We start from the raw sequence: 16,530 nt of genomic DNA, 5'->3' as shown, positions 1-16,530 counted from the left end.
TGGGGCAGAGGCCAAGGAGCCATCCCCAGCGCCCAGGCCATCCTCGCTCCAAAGGAGCCTCGGCTGCGGGAGGGGAAGAGAGAGACAGAGAGGAAGGAGGGGGGTGGAGAAGCAAATGGGCGCCTCTCCTATGTGCCCTGGCCGGGAATCGAACCCGGGTGCCCCGCACACCGATGCTCTACCGCTGAGCCAACCGGCCAGGGCCCACAAGTGTTCTTTCTATTGTTACTCTTTAGTTTCACACCTTGGTATATACTTTGGAGAAATTCTTGCATTTGCCAAAGACATTTATATACTCCTTTGTATAGATGATATCTTTTTTAATTTAAAGGTTATTTATTCTATGCAGATGACAAAAAAGAGTAAGGTAGATAGGTATATACTGATATAGAGGAAATATCCAATGCATATTCAGTGACAAGCATGTTCTAGAACTCAACAGTGTAATCTCATTTTTAAAAATTTATTTATTCATTTTAGAGAGGAGAGGGAGAGACAGAGAGAGAGAAGGGGGGGAGGAGCTGGAAGCATCAACTCCCATAAGTGCCTTGACCAGGCAAGCCCAGGGTTTCGAACCGGCGACCTCAGCATTTCCAGGTCGACTCTTTATCCACTGCGCCACCACAGGTCAGGCCTGTAATCTCATTTTAATAAAAATATTATTGTGTTGATTGAAATAAATCTGAACTAAAGTACAAACACTGGTTATATCCAGGATGGTTTCCATTTCAAAATTAAACAGGTCTATGGTATTTCAGTGTTTTGCAGTTATCTGATTTACTTGAGGTAAGAAAAACAAAAACAAAAACATTATTTTTATATTAATATGTGGGGGAAAAAAACTGTTTCACCAGATAGAGGAATACTTATTTTAGAAAGAAGGACTTTGTCTCACTTTTGCAAGCTGACCAGAGTTCTCTGACAACCCGCCGATTCTGTAGAAGAGAGTTTGTAAGGACAGAAAGTTCAAAATGGGAAGGGCTTCTGGACTTGGGTCCCTTTAATGGGGTAGAGCATGAATGGGGCCTGGTCAGTTCCCCCAGCTTCCCAGCCTTTCCTAACCACAAAGCAAACCTGCTGGCTCCCTGTTACTCTCCACCCCAGATCAGAAGGGTGACTGAGGTCTTGGCCAGCTGCCTTCCAGTCTTGACCCATTGTTCCAGGTTCCCAGCTGACTGAGCATCTGGTAGTTAAGTCAAAGGCCAACAATGTCCTGAGTAAACACCTGTGAACTGAGAGGAGACATGGTGTGGTCAGAGCAAGTGCTTGGGGGCACAGTAAAGCAAAGCTTTGACAGGGAATAAGGAAAGCCAGGAGGTCTTGTTCTGGGCCAGCCACTGAATCTCCCTGTAGCCCCAGAACTTTCTTTTTTTTTTTTTTTTCATTTTTCTGAAGCTGGAAACAGGGAGAGACAGTCAGACAGACTCCCGCATGTGCCCGACCGGGATCCACCCGGCACGCCCACCATGGGGCGACGCTCTGCCCACCAGGGGGCAATGCTCTGCCCATCCTGGGCGTCGCCATGTTGCGACCAGAGCCACTCTAGCGCCTGAGGCAGAGGCCACAGAGCCATCCCCAGCGCCCGGGCCATCTTTGCTCCAATGGAACCTTGGCTGCGGGAGGGGAAGAGAGAGACAGAGAGGAAAGCGCGGCGGAGGGGTGGAGAAGCAAATGTGCGCTTCTCCTGTGTACCCTGGCCGGGAATCGAACCCGGGTCCTCCCCACGCTAGGCCGACGCTCTACCGCTGAGCCAACCGGCCAGGGCCCCCAGAACTTTCTATTGCAAGTGGCGGGTTCCTGGGCCCCAAGAGGCATGGAAAGGATGGTGTTCTGAAAAGAATTTAGCTTATGGAGGTGTGGGGGGGATTCCATGCTTTGCACATGTGCCCTCAGTTTGTCCTGGCTAGCTTCTATTCACTGTTCAGATTTCAAATTATACATAGACCACTTCCTTTTGGAAGTCTTCCCCAACTCCCAGCACCCCACCTTTACCACCCTCCAAGAAGGGCTTCAGCCCTCTGCTCACATAGCCTGTGCTTCCCCTTAGCAAGCATTGTCCCACTCTCACAGTTGCTATTTGTCTTTTTTTTTGGGGGGGGGGGGATTTTTCTGAAGTTGGAAACGGGGATGCAGTCAGACAGACTCCCGCATGCGCCCGACTGGGATCCACCTGGCATGCCCAGGGGGTGATGCTCTGCCCATCTGGGGCGTTGCTCTGCTGCAACCAGAGCCATTCTAGTGCCTGAGGCAGAGGCCACGGAGCCATCCTCAGCGCCCAGGCCAACTTTGCTCCAATGGAGCCTTGGCTGCGGGAGGGGAAGAGAGAGACGGAGAGGAAGGAGAGAGGGAGGGGTGGAGAAGCAGATGGGTGCTTCTCCTGTGTGCCCTGGCTGGGAATCAAATCCGGGACTCCTGCACACCAGGCCAATGCTCTACCACTGAGCCAGCCAGCCAGGGCCGCTATTTGTCTTTCCTAGTGGAATTTTAACTTCTCAAGGTCAGGGACGATGAATGTCTTAACTACTGCATCTCTAGTACCTAGATACTCCATAAGTACTAAGAAAATGTTTTGATAAATGGGTGAGTATAATGAAGAAATGGCAAAGAGGGCAAGTGACAGAGAATCCCTCCACTTTGTCTGGAGTGTGGTTCTCAGCAGACTAGGGAGGAGCCTCCAAAGGCAAAGGAAAATAGCAGGGAGATTGATCCTTCCTTTTCTCCTCCCCTCTCCTTCTCACTCTTTTGTCATTGCACCCCTCCCTCCCTTCCCCGACTCCTGACTCTACATCCAGTTTGGTGTGAGTTTGAGCTCCCTCTACTGGCCAGACTTGAGTGCCTCAGGGAGCCAAGCCTAGATAGCCTCATTTGTTTCTTCCCTCTGGAGGGGTTGTTCTACCCACTTCTGTTCTCTGGTTCATGAGGGACTGGAGCATAAAGAGAAAACAGGGCTCGTCAACACACTGGAGGTCTCCTAGGTCTGAGCTCCCATTCCCCCCCCCCTCAAGAACAAGGGGACTTACTTCACACCCTCACCTCATGTTTATTTCCTGGAATCTCCACTCTCAGATTCCCACTCCAGCTAATTCACAGAGATGTTGATTTCTGGAGCCTTTGGCTGATACATCAGCTCTGACTGTAGAACAGAGATCTCAAGAAGAGTTGGGAATATAGACAAAAACAAAAAACAAGAGACAGCAGAGAGAAAGGGACCGATGGAGTGAAAGGCTATAAACCCACATTGAGATAAAAACAAAGGTCAGGGTTGAGAAAGACAGCTCACTAACTCTGTGTCCCCAGCCCTTCCCCAACCATGGGCTCATAAACCAGGGCCCCTGCCCTAAGAAGAAATATTTCCCTCACCCTTTCAGTGTGCCTTTGTCAATACAGAGCTAAGGGGAATAACTGTATTGATCAGATCTTCAGGCTTAATAGAGATATTAGACTTTAGGGACAACTCCTGGATGACAGCGCCCCCCCCACTGCCCCCTTCTCCTCACAGCCCATCCTGGAGCTCACATCTTTCCTGTCACTCCCACTGAATGAGTACTCTGGCTCTTGCCCCTTCTCAGGGATGCTGCTTTCCTTCTCTGGCATCAGTTCGTCAAGCCAGAGGAGTTCCTGTGGTGAAAAGACCCACTCCAGTGCCTTTCGGACTCCCACCAGACCCAGCAACTGCAGGGGCAGAAACAAATAACAGCAGCAGGAACATTAACAATGGTAACATTTATTCAATACAAAACTTCCAACATGCTAGGCATTGTATATTATTTCACTAATGCTAACACACTCCTACAGGTGGATATAATTATTGCCATTATACAGAGAAGGAAACTGAGGCCCTGAAAGTTTAGGAACGTCTTAGCGATCACACAGCTGTGATGTGGTAACCAGATTGGTCCTACTGCAAAGCCCGTGGCTCTTGCCTCCCTCAGTAAGAACAAAGTCAGAAGCTACCTACATTATCACCTCACTAAGTAACAAAAGTGGCAGCACTGCCTTTCCCAGGGCCTCAGGGTTTTTCTGGGCTTTATATCCCTACCTGTGGTTGATCAACCCAAAGAGATTGGGAAAGGAGTTGAATCAGGTACCCCAGGACTAGCCCACCTGTAGGCACCTCTCGGCCATCTTTCTTTTTCCTAGGACTCCTAACCAGGCAGAGCTGGGGCAAGTGAGTGAGGAAAGAGTCTTCCTCTTATGGAGGCCTTGGCCACCCTCCCAGGCTTAGAGTCTCCCAGGAACCCCCAGGATACCACCCCACCCTGAGTCACCATGATGGGGAAGATGATGGCTGCAGGTGTAGACTTGACTATCCAAAGCAGACCCAGGCAGGCCAGCTGGATGGCTGTGAAGAGGTGGACCCTGCTCAGGGGCACATGCCTCAAGAGCAGGAGGTCTGGCTGGTGTTTTGCTGGCATCAATAATAGCTGCACCCTCTTCGTGAACTGAGGGAACAAAGGAGAGAAGCAGGGTATTAAGGTAACCTGGAGCGTGTCACTATTAGCCATTAAAGCTCAGCACTGGGGCAGTCAGATGACTCCCTCAGCCCCCTCTTCACCCAGAGCATGACAGCAGAGTCCCTGTGCCCAGAAAAGGGAAAAACAAAAAAACAAAACTAAACAAAAAAACAGGAAGAGGACAGGAGGGTAATTGACAAGTACAGGCAGGAAGTGCCAACAAGGAAAGGGGTTTCATGGCGATTTTAATAGGCTCACCTGGATGCTGCTAATGGCTGCCACCCCCATGTACAGGAAGATGCCATAGAGCACAGGCATTGGGATGAACTGGTAGAAAGAAGTAGAAAGTAGTTTACCTGTGCCAGATGTCCAGCTGCCCTTCCACCTGCCTCCAACCCCAGCCTCCAGCCTCCCGCATTTAAGCCTGCTCAAGTCTCCCTTTCTTTCCCACCTGCCATGCCTAATCTCACTGATTCTTCACATCAGTCAGATGAGGCGAATCTTGTAACTGTCTCCATTTTACCAATGGAAAAATTGGGTTTCAGAGAAACTTAGTAACTTGCCCATTACCTCATTGATTCTCCAGTGTTATCTATCACTTTCCTCTCTGCTTTCTCTGTTCTGGCTATACTCACCTCCTTTCCTTCCCTCTGCATGCCCAAATTTATGTCTACCCCTTGCAAGGCCTTTTACTTTGCTATTTTCCTCCACATAAAATGCCCTGACTTCCTTCTCGCTACTCATCCCATGACACCCCCCCCCCAGAAAGGCCTCCCCCGATCATCTAAAGTAGACCACGACACTCTAATCACCTTACCCTTTTACTTCTCATGGAAGTGATCACTATCTGAAATTATCATATTTTTATTTCATTTTTTTAATCTGTCTCCTCTCACCAGACTATAAAGAATGATGATCTCTTTTGATCACCACTATATCCCTTGGGACAGTGTTTGGCATATGGTTTGTGCTCAGTAAATATCTGCTGAATGAGAGTCACCTAGTTAGTAAGCCACTGATCCGGTTCATCTGGCTCTTTCAACCACTCCACTCTCACCCAGACTCCCTGGGACCTTTCCCTCCCTAACCTCTTGTGCTCCTGCCAGGGACTCTTGTGTGCTGTTCCCCACACCCTCCTTTGCTGTCTTGGCTTGGTGAACCTTTCTGCTATTACTTGTTACTTTATTTGTTTGTGTGTATTACTGACAGGGGCTTGGTTCTATATCCCATTTCAGTACACACACACACACACCCCCAGGTGCCTAGCAGAGCCCTGTACACAGCAGGTGTTCTATAAACATCCGGTGAGGGAGAAGTGAAGGGCTTTTGTGTCAAAATTTTTCTGAGGTGTGATGGTCACACTCTGAGTCTAAGACTTGTTGAGAGGCTGGGGCAAGGGCGGCATTTGGTCCCTGGGTGGGGTGAGGCATGCCTACACCCTGTCCACTGGGTAGAAAGCCCACTGGGTAGGAGTTTCAGTTCTCAGATCTGAGAAGCTAGCTCTCTTAGTGATCTCTGTGAGCGCTTCTGAACCTTCAGTCTCCTCATTTGTGAAGGACACATGCATCTCAGGGTTAATGTGAGGACTGAGTGAAGCCAGGTGTGGAGAAACTGAACACACAGTGAGTGTTTAGCCAGTGTCGGTGCTTGTGTTAATTATTACTACCCTGCCCCTGACGCCGGCCTGCCTAACAAAGGTACCTTGAGTATAGGTGCCAGGAAGATGGAGATTCCTGTAAGGATGAACACCACCAGGCCTGTCAGCCTCTGCTCCCTGTGGGGAAAGGGAAGTTAGCCAGGGTCTGGGTGTGCCCCTGAGGTACCCAGACTGGAGACCCAAGCCAGGCCTCACTATAGGTCCTGGCAGGAGGGAAGTGGAGGGATCCTCCAACAGCCGTATAGCAGGGAGGGGGCCTTAGCTGGGTGCGGAAAACTGGAGGGGAGGAAGGGACAGGGTCCTGCAGGATAGGGGTCCAGGCCTCTCCATCAGTTTAAGCTCATAGGTGCTCATTGTTTTTATTCTTTTTTAAATTTTGCTGGAAAATTAGCAATTTTACACTGTCATAAAGATTTTCATTTCAGTTTACAAAATTGATTTCACATACTTTGGATAGATTTTGTTCCCAGCAGTTACAACATTGTTTTGGTGATGGTGATTGTGTAACATCAATAAGGTGCTCCTCCAATGAACGGGGCTTGGTAGGTGGCACCCCACCCTTGCTCAGCCCTGCCTGCCTCCGCCTTCACTTCAGTGATGCTCCTCTGAGGGCCCTCCCCATCCCATGGCTGGAGGAGGAGGGGGAAGATCTGACGCACCCACCTCGGAGCCCAGAACCCACCCCCTCTCCCCACTGCAGTGATCACAGGGCTGCCCTAACAACTCTGCCTTGTCCCCTGCCCCCCCACCTTGCTGCCCACCTCTCATTCCAGCCTGCCAAGCTCTGGCCTCACCTGATGCCCTGAAAGCTGAGGGCCCCCCCTGGAGCACAGGCTCTGCTCTCTCTCCGAAGACTCTCCATGTGGGCCAAGGAGATTACAGTGGCTGAGACATACCAGGGCAGCCCGAGCGCTGATGTGAGCAGCATCAGCACAGCCACACAGAAGAGGTCCAGGTGGAAGCCAGCTCCCTTCTGCAGGTAGTGGTGGGGCAATGAGGATGAAGCTAGCCCAGGCCACCCTCCCTAGGGCTCTGTCCCTTGGTCCAGGGGCCTTGGGTGTTACCAGTAGGCCTTACCCGCAGTCTATATTCAGCACGATTGAGAATGACCGCTGTGATCTGCTGGTCCATGAAGATGAGGATAGACAGCAGCAGGGCAGGCAGGGCGGCTGCCACACTCAGCCACCAAGGGTTGGTTCCAAAAGGTGACACCAGCCAGTCACGCCCAGGTAGTGTGGGCTGTGGGAGGACATTCCATGGACAGATTGGAGAGGGTCTCCCAAGAGGACCTCACCTGCACACCCCAGCTTGGCATTCTTTCACAACCCCCCTTACCACAACCCTGTCCCCCAAGACCCTGGATGTTAGGTGGAAGCAGTATGTGTGTGTGTCCATAGCTGGTCACAGCATTCTAGTGCTGTAAAGGAGTGCAGAAGGAGGGGGACCAGCCTGTGTGTTGGGCTGGAGCTAGGGGCTCTGGACTTTGGTTCTCCGGGGCCTTCCTTCCCTGCAGGAGGAGGTGGTAAATGAAGCCTGCCCATACTTCTTGGTGTGCGAGCTCTCTTCCCTAGGCACCCCCATCAAAATCCAGGGTGGGGCAACTCAGGCTCAGACCTGCCTTGATCCGGGACAAGGGCAGGACTGGGTGTGTCTGCGTCTGCTCTGATTATAAGCGTCTGTGTGGGGGATGTGGCCCTAGTTGTTGCCTTAGGTTGAAGCCCTGAGTCTGCCTCAGTTGGAGTCCCCCTGCTGTCCTGTCCTGGGGGAAGCTGGAAGGGAGGTCTCCAAGTGCACGCGCAAAGTCTAAGTGCCAAGTTAGTGCTAAGCCTTGTTCTGCACACTGTCATGCCCAGGGAGGGAGCTCTGGCTTCACTTGACCCAAGCAGGCAACCAAGGGTCAAAGAAGGGAGTGAGAGTAGCAGAGTGGGTAGGGCCATGCCAGGGGTAGGGAGAACCAACTGTTAACATTTAGTGAGGTCTTGGTATGTGCCAGTCCCACACTGTGATAAGTGCTTTATACTAGTATTTGTAAACCTCAAAACATCTATGGGGTAGGAACTATTATTTCATTTTATAAATGAATAAATTGAGGCTCAGAAATGTGGGTTAACTTGCCTAAGGTCACACAGCTAGGAAGTGGCAGAACTGGAACTCAAACCAAGGGCTGGCTGGCCGGAGCCCATCCTCTTAACTCCATACATATAATAATAGCTCCTGAGCATTCTGTGTTCACTGTGTATCTGGAGCAGTGGCTCATTCATCCTCACAACAACTCTGTGAGGCCATTATCACTATTTCTATTTTATAAGTGAGCAAACAGAAGCGTAGAGGAGACGAAGTGTGGGATCTAGGCAGCTCCCTCCTCCAGGGTGCTGTCTGCAGGCCCTGCTCTCCCTCTCCCAGCTCTCACCTTGAACTCTCTGGGCACCGTGAGCTTCGGTGTGGCTAGGCCCAGGAAGGCATCCAGGCCACAGCCCAGCAGGATGGCCAGGACTGAGGAGAAGTCGCTGAGTACCTTGCGTACCTGGCCACACAGTGGACAATCGGTCAGTTTCAGGCCCACCATCACCTTTCTTTTGTACCCCTTCCCATTCACAGGCAGGGCCCAGGGCCAAGAGCTAGTCCTCTCCCATGGAAAGAGAGGTGACACTCACCACAGATGGGAAGAAGCGGCTTGTCTTTACATGCCTGAGGGCCATGGCAACGAGGAAGGAGGTAAAGAAGAGGAGGAGGGAGAAGAAGGCAATGTCTGGGACTGTATGACAGCCAGGGCCACGAGGGTGGCCTCCCCGCCGGACACACTCAGGTGGGGGCAGCAAGGATGCATTGACCAGGCCTAGGTCCTGTTTGGAGTGGTGGTCAGGCATGAGGCTCTGGGTGGCAGCACAGACACCCACTGACACCCACCGAGACACCGAAGGTCCAGGACAGGAGGTTCCCAGCCATAGCCAATGGCTGGGCCTCAGTGACCTAAGAGGGTTTCTCTACCCTGTGGGATAGAAAGAGGCAGGGACCACTGATTTCTCTGGCCTGCACCCTTTCTTTACCCGGCCCTCCCAGGTATAGGCTCTCACCATGCTTAAGATGTCATCTCTATCTTTTGGCTTTGTCCTTGTCCACTGAGAATCATTTCCTGGGGAGCAGAGAAGAATTGGGTATGTGCCCCTCTCCTGGGAACCTTCTCCATCCTGACAAGAGCCTAATCTCATGGTCCAGCTGAACCAGAAAGTTCTTAGTTGTGACTGTCTGCTGACCTGTCCACTCATCAGGCCACTGCCTCAGGCCCTGGCCCCTTCCAGTTCTCTCCCTCTCTGTATCCCTGGTGCCCGGCACAGGGCTGCCCAGAGCACATGCCTAACAAATGTTTGCTCAGTGGGTGAGCATACAAATCTACCAGGGCCAGGACTTATTTTTAATTACTGAATTTATTGAGGTGACACTTGTTAACAAAATTATACAGGTTTCTGGCGCACAATTCTACAACACACCATCTGTACACTGTATTGTGTGTTCACCCTCGAGTCAAGTCTCCATCCATCACCATTTAGCCCTCCTATGCCCTCCTCCTCCCTCCCCGTCCTTCCTCTCCCTGGCAGTCACCACACCATTGTTCAGGAGTGTTTTCTCTTTTATTCTTTTTTGTTCCATCCTTCCACCACCACCCCAACTCCCCCACCTTGGCAGCTGTCAGCCTGCTCTCTGTGAGTCCAGAACTGGTCTTGTTCATGCCTAACACAGTCTGGCATTTTTGAAAAGACACCTCTTCCCCAGTCAGGACTTGCCCAGTATTTCCTTCCATGTGGAGGGTTATGCACGTGCAAGTGTAATACTCTGAGCTCTCCCCACACGCTCAGTCACTCAAACCAGGGGAAGAGCAGCAACTCACTGGATTGGTGAGTTTGGGAGAAGAAGCTGGGCATGCCTGGCCCTGCCCAATTCTCCCCTGCTTGGGGAGTAAGCTTCATGAGCATGTTCATCTAACTGCTCTTCTGAAGCGACACAGTCCCTGTCCAGTGTGGCCATGACTGGGTGGGTAAGTCTACCTAATTTTGGTTTCATTGTTAGGAAGCCCATTCATCCATAATACAACCATGTTCTATCCACATTGTCAGAAATAAAAATGATATTGGGCCTGCTCTGTTGACTCATTTTCAACTGACTTAAAATTAGAGTGCTGCTGGGTATTGGGTAAGTACTCAGAATTTTGCTGAACTTAAACCAGCGGGGACAGCAAGAAGACTCTCCTCTCCCTCCTTATCTTCCCTCACCTTGCCAAGCTCCCTGTTTCCCTCACCTACCTCCAGGGTATGGGTACTGGCAGAAGCAGCCATAGGCGGGAGAGCTGGACCACTGGATGGGATAGGCACGGGTCAAGCTCAGCATTTTGCCCAAAGCATCATAGATGAAGATGAGGCTGATGAGGGCACAGAAGCCTTCCTCGGTGAATTGAGTAAAGTAGCGCACCAGCACACTGGCCTCTGTGGCTACCAGCACCAGGCAAAAGGTGGCCACCCAGATGCCCACCCAGAGGCGGAAGGGCAAGTAGTCCAGGCTGTAGTCTCTGGGGGGTGAGAGACAGGCAGGTTTTGGCAGGGCTGTTCGGCCCCTCACTTAACCCAGGTCAGGTGCCCCTAGAGCCAGACAGTTCCACCCTCCGCTGTTAATAGCCAGGACCAGGCTAATGAGGTGAGGGAGTCCCACCTGCTGAAGGAGAAGAGCAGACGTTCAAAAACCAGGACTGGCCCCGTGCTGCTGAGGATGGTGAGGGGCTGGCCCGCCATGAGGCAGAAGGCCGCTCCAGCCACTGCTGTGCCCAGGAAACTTTCCAGCACCCCCTAGAAGCCAACAGGGGACCCAGTCAGCACAGGATCCTGGAGTTCTCAGCACAGGAACCCAAGCTTCCAGGGAGCCTCCTCGGTCCACCCACAGTCCCAAGGAGGAACGAAGGCATGACTGGAGGAACACCATGGCTTGGGCCTGCCCCCCTTCCATATCCTCACCCACCTGAGCACCCTCAGTCGCTTCTCCCAGCAGCCCCCCAAAAGTGATGGCATTAGTGATGGTGGCCAGGTAAATGTAGAGCACAGTCGAGAAGCACTGGGGGTGCAGGGCATCCAGGAAGTCGCTGGGGTACCACGGGGCCTTCCGGCGCACATCCTGGGCAAGGCCCCCGAACAACCTCCCGCCCATTGGTCGTCAGTGATACAGGTTTCCACAATCCCACGCCCCTAGCTCCACAACTGTCCCTGAGCCCCCTTCACAGTGTCTATGTTCCTGGGACTCCACCCCCTCCCAGCACCCTGACCTTTACTCCCACCCCACCTCACCTCACCTGCCCGTCCGCTGCAACTCCGTGCTGAGCGCTTGCGCTGGGTGGCCGCGGCTATCCTCAGCCGGGGCCCCACTCGCTGCAGTGCGGTCCTTGACCTCCTGCATTTGCAACGGGAGCCTGAGGTAAACGGGAACCTTGGTTGACTAAGGAAAGATCTCCAACCAGTTGCCCATTGAACACCGACTTTATGGTACCCTGCCTCCTGGTGGTTGCTGGTGTCTCTGCTAGCAGACTCCAAATTCAACGATAGTTCCCCATGTATACGAAACACACCCTTTTTCGAAAAATTTGGGGTCTAAAAATTGGGTGCGTCTTATACAGTGGTTGTAGCTTTTTTACTTGCATTTACCGCTTTTTCGCGCTTGTTTTTGCGCTCATTGTTGAAGACAGTGATTCGTCATCAGACACAGATGAGGACAAGCTAATGGACGGGAGTTTTGATAGTGATGAGGAGTTGTATGAATTTTATGATGAATAAAATTTGAGTTTAGTAACTTTATGTAATATTGTTTTTCAAATTCCGGGCCCCAAAATTAAGGTGCGTCTTGTACATGGGAGCGTCTTGTACATGGGAAATATGGTAAGTCCCTGTTCCTTTTCTGGGACACCCTCCTCTCCTCAACAGTGGAATTGGACCCAACACTATGGGAAGAGAAGGATCTATACGGAAAGATGACCCCAGATACCTTTTGTACTGAGAGGGCAGACATTTAGGCGGGGAAATCCGGGCTGTCGGGTCCCACCGACCTGGAGGGAGCACTGTCACCTCCTCTAGGAAGGCATCCAGGGCTGCCAGAAGGTCATGAAGGTTGTTGGCCCGACGAACTGACCACTGGAATTGCTGGGGATGGCACAACGTGGCAGTAAATGCATATCTGGGTTTTTACATGCATTTTCAGTGTCAAAACTAGGCACACAAATCACATAGGCAGACTAGTTGTTCAAGCATTCATTCAGTAATTCATGCATTCAGTGAGTATCGCCTGGATGCCTACTGTCCGCCAGCACTGTTCTGGGTAAGGGAGCTTCAGTGGCAGCCAAGGAAACTTCAGTCCTCATGCTCACAGACACAAAGCACACCGCCTCATTGCTGTCCTCAAACACACAGACAGAGTCCACAGACACACACATGCACACATGCCTGCCCAGCTTACCGAGTCACTGAGGAGGACAGCCACCGCCCGGCCCATCTCATGGTAGCTCCTTCCCAGTGTGGGCGGACCAAGGAGGAGGCAGAAAAATCTGAGGAAGGAACCAAGCCCCAGAGAGGGTCAGAGGCTGCTATCCCATAGGGCAGCCCTGACTCCTGACTCCCACCAGCCCCTATACACACACTCGTGCACACCTACTTTGCAGTCTTGACCACTAACCCCTCCCTAGACCCCTGAGCGCCATCCCCCACACACCCTAAGAGAACTGGACCAGAGAGCTCTCAATCCCCTCCCCAGTAAAGACCTTCTCTGGGCTCCAAGATCACTCACATCCACTCAGAGGCTTCACCTGCTGGGGAGGGGCACCTCGGTAAGGGGGCCCAGCACCACTGGATCCCGCAGCCGCACAAAGGCCCCCATTGGCTGTGCCAGGAAGCCCAGCTCTCCTGCCAGCACAGCCCCCGCCTCAGCTCCTGGAGGCAGCTTCTGTCTCAGGGCATTCTGACGCTGGATGGGGGTTCAAGGAGAGAGGATGAGAGGTTACTTGTGGAGGGGGATGCTGGCAGGATATCAACTGATGATGAGTCCAGTGGAGGATGTCCGCTGTTAATCCGTGACCCCTCTCCCAGTCCTACCCAAGGAAGGGCTGCAAACCTGTTCTTTCAGGGGGGCTTCCTCATCAAAAGACGCCTCTCTTGGATGGGCAGACCCTTTAAAACAGGATTTTGTAGTGATGAAGAGCACGGGCTTTGGGAATGGTTCCGCCAGGGCTCCCTGACCAGCTTTGCCATTGACAAGCTGTGAAAACCAGCACACCCTTCCCTCTGAGCCTCTGTTTTCTCATCACTAAAACGAGCATAATTGTGGTATTGCTGCACAGGGTGCTTGTACAGATTAAATGAGACATACATGCAAGGCTCCCAGCGCAGTGCTAACCAAGAACACCCCTTCACAGAGCTCTGGCTGTTGTGATTCTAGTACTCCATTCTTCCCTTACCGTTCCCCGCTTCCTTTCAATGGTGAGTCCTGGGTTGAGTCTAAGGCAAGGTGAGACCTCTTCTGATTCAAGAAGGTGCAGGAGGGATCTGCGACCCTTGTACCCCATGATTTTTGGTCTTGGGTCCCAGGAGGAGTCTCTTACCCCAACAGAGCCTGGTGCCTGTGGTCTGGATGAGGTGCTGGGGTCTCTGCAGCAACAAGGACTGCAGCTGCCCTCTCAGTTCTGGGCTCAGCGACTCCACTCGGGTCACCTGCTCTGGAGCACAGAGGTGAGGCTCCAACCCTTTCCTGAGAGTTCCCTGCCCCCCAGCTCTTCCCACTGCCCCTCTACCCAGGTCATTTTCCCACTGGCAATCTCAGGAAATGGAGGAGCTTGTACCTCACTCTGCTTTTCCATCTCCCCTGTGACAGGGATGGAAATCCATACGGTGGGTGTGGTGGGCTCTGGAAAATTCCAAGACTTTGGGGGGAAATCATAGGGAAATGGTGGCATGGCTACACGCCCCCCCCCACACACACACAAAAGGCTGCCAGCATACCCACAAGCTCCAGGAGGCTCTGAGCTGGGCAGTCCAGCAGGACAAGACCCTCGGTCAGTAGGCTGCGGAGCTTCTGCAGGCTGGGCAGCGCCAAGGTGGGCACGTGGGGCACACTCCACCGGCCCCCGCCCACCTCCAGCTTCTCTTCAAACAGCACCCACCTGTGGTGGAGAGGGGCAGACAGGACCATCGAGGGCATATTCCCGGGCCCAGGGGTGGGAACACAGGAGAGCCAGGAAGGTAAATGAATGAAGGAGATGTGGGCCCAGTGGTGCAGAGTGTGCCCCTCCCCAGGCAGTCACCCCTCATCTTGGGTCTGGGGGACTCAAAACTAGACTACAGAGAAGGCTGAGCATCATAGAGGGCATGGGCCTGATATGTGGACACAGCAGGAACTCCTGGCTGGGGCTAAGAATACCCCCCTGCAGGAAGAGCTGGGGTCATGGAGGAGACCCCAGCTGAGGAGGGAAAGGACCCCATAAAATGCCTGCATTTCACTCACCTGCCTGTCTCTTTCCACTCCAGTGCCTGGGGCCAGCCCAGCAGTTCATTCAGCTGAATGAAGAGCAGAGGGTCCTTGAGTACCCCCAGTTCCCGGCTGTCCGTGTCTGAGGAGCCGCCAGGGCTGGGGCCAGAGCCAGGGCCACTGTCCAGCTCTCCTGTGGGCACACTTTCATATGTGCTGTCAACACTGCACCCCTCCTGGCCTGGCAGCTTCATGTCGCTGAGGCTGGCACAGCCCTTCTGGACTAGTGCAGTCCTAGGGCCTGAGACCAGGGCCCGGCTGGCTGCATTTATAATGGAGCCCCATGCAGCACAGCACAAACAGGCCAAGGCCTGCTGACTCCAGAGCCAGCCGGGTCACCACCTCCCCTCTTGCTTTCCCCATCCCCCACTGGCCTAGGAATGTTTGCAAGGCTAGCCTGAACTCTCCCAGGCTCTCCAGAAATGCCCTAGCTGAGGCCAGAGTGTTGTGTGCGTTTTCTGTGAGGTCAGGTCTGACCTCATTGTGTTTTGTATAAATAAACAAGAGTAAGTTGTTGGCCTGGGTCTGAGGATTGACACTACCAGATTATGTTGTCCCCTACTCTGTATCAAATAAAAACACCAAACACTCAGGACTGTTTTGGGTGTCACCAACACACCCTGAGGGCACCCATTTGGACAAACAGAGACCTAACAAATAGCTGAGTCCACAGAAGCCAGCAGGGTAAGGGACATAGCAGGCAGAGGCCCTGCCCATTAAATGGGCTAATGATGGAAAGTGGAAACAGTTCATGGAGAACAAAATGGCCAAGCCTGACATTCCTCTGTCAAACAATACCCGGGAGCTCTCCAATTTAACTTTGTCCCTGGGGTGGTCTGCCCTTCTAACTCAACCCCCAGTAATGGAGGATCCAGTTAGGGTGTGTGCGAGTGTGTGTGTGTGTGTGTGTGTGTGTGTGTGTGTGTGTGTGTGTGAAGGAGTTCCTGGAGCTGAATGAGAATAAGGAGAACGTGATCTATTAGCAAGTCCTGTTGTCTCTACCTTCAGGCTATGCCTGGCATCCAACCATTGCTATCCTGATCCAAGCTGCCATAATTATTTCAATAGTTGTTCTTTTCATTCTTCTTCTTTTTTTTTTTTTTTTTTTTTTTTGTGGTAGAGAGTCAGAGAGAGGGAAAGATAGGGACAAACAGGAAGGAGAGAGATGAGAAACATCAATTCTTCATTGTGGCTCCTTAGTTGTTCATTGATTGATTTCTCATATGTGCCTTGACTGGTGGGCTACAGCAGGCTGAGTGACCCCTTGCTCAAGCCAGCGACCTTGGGTTCAAGCTGGTGAGTCTTGCTCAAACCAGATGAGCCTGCGCTCAAGCTGGTGACCTCGGGGTCTCGAACCTGGGTCCTCCACGTCCCAGTCCAACGCTCTATCCACTGCGCCACTGCCTGGTCAGGCATTCTTTTAATTCTTTTTTTTAAAAATTATTTTTGTTGATTTTAGAGAAAGAGTGTCCGAAACATCAATCTGTTTTGGTGTATGCCCTGACCGGGGATCTGTCAGCCTCTGCTTATCAGAAAATGCTCTAACCAACCGAGCTCTCTGGCCAGAGCTCCAAAAGCTCTTTCTAATCTCTTCCAATAAACTCCATGGTTCCACTCTTCCTTCCTTGGCCAAAGTCCATTCTTCACACAGCGTCTACAGGGGTCCTTTAAAAGGCAATAGAGCCACATTACTCTTATGCTCAAAACTCACCCAGTTTTACACTCCCGTTACCCGTAGAAGAAAAATTAAACTTCATCATGTCCTACAAGACCTATAGTCTAGCCCCAGCCCACCCTCCTGACCGCATGTCAGACCATTCTCCCCTTGCCCTCTGCTTTCCACCCATACTGGCCTTTGTTTTTGCAAAACTT

The 16,530-nt window shown here is 52.1% G+C and overlaps 1 protein-coding gene across 4 annotated transcripts; it reads right to left on the bottom strand.

Moving 5' to 3' along the window:
* Positions 1 to 307: 307 nt before the first annotated feature.
* Positions 308 to 14,936, bottom strand: SLC4A9 (solute carrier family 4 member 9). 4 transcript variants are annotated; one of them, XM_066272696.1, is made up of 22 exons: positions 14,635 to 14,935; positions 14,133 to 14,293; positions 13,736 to 13,849; positions 13,249 to 13,304; positions 12,944 to 13,101; positions 12,598 to 12,685; positions 12,130 to 12,284; positions 11,444 to 11,560; positions 11,116 to 11,290; positions 10,813 to 10,946; positions 10,410 to 10,672; positions 9,186 to 9,244; positions 8,766 to 8,954; positions 8,522 to 8,635; positions 7,189 to 7,350; positions 6,906 to 7,084; positions 6,156 to 6,228; positions 4,713 to 4,781; positions 4,269 to 4,442; positions 3,517 to 3,672; positions 3,034 to 3,148; positions 308 to 1,232 (listed from the first exon to the last, which is right to left on the bottom strand). In XM_066272696.1, exons 1-21 carry the CDS (start codon positions 14,850 to 14,852, stop codon positions 3,080 to 3,082), a joined length of 2,883 nt encoding a protein of 960 aa, XP_066128793.1. In that variant the 5' UTR covers positions 14,853 to 14,935; the 3' UTR covers positions 308 to 1,232; positions 3,034 to 3,079. The 4 variants fall into 4 exon arrangements, with proteins under 4 accessions (XP_066128793.1, XP_066128794.1, XP_066128792.1 ...); XM_066272697.1 differs by having other exon boundaries at positions 310 to 1,232; positions 3,034 to 3,133; positions 14,635 to 14,933; XM_066272695.1 differs by lacking the exon at positions 308 to 1,232 and having other exon boundaries at positions 3,094 to 3,225; positions 14,635 to 14,936.
* Positions 14,937 to 16,530: the final 1,594 nt, after the last annotated feature.

The sequence above is a fragment of the Saccopteryx bilineata genome, chromosome 4 (genome assembly GCF_036850765.1).
Source record: "Saccopteryx bilineata isolate mSacBil1 chromosome 4, mSacBil1_pri_phased_curated, whole genome shotgun sequence".
NCBI classification, from domain to species: Eukaryota; Metazoa; Chordata; class Mammalia; order Chiroptera; family Emballonuridae; genus Saccopteryx; species Saccopteryx bilineata.
Note: the sequence above shows the minus strand (reverse complement) of the source record. Positions and strands in the feature narration are given on the sequence as shown.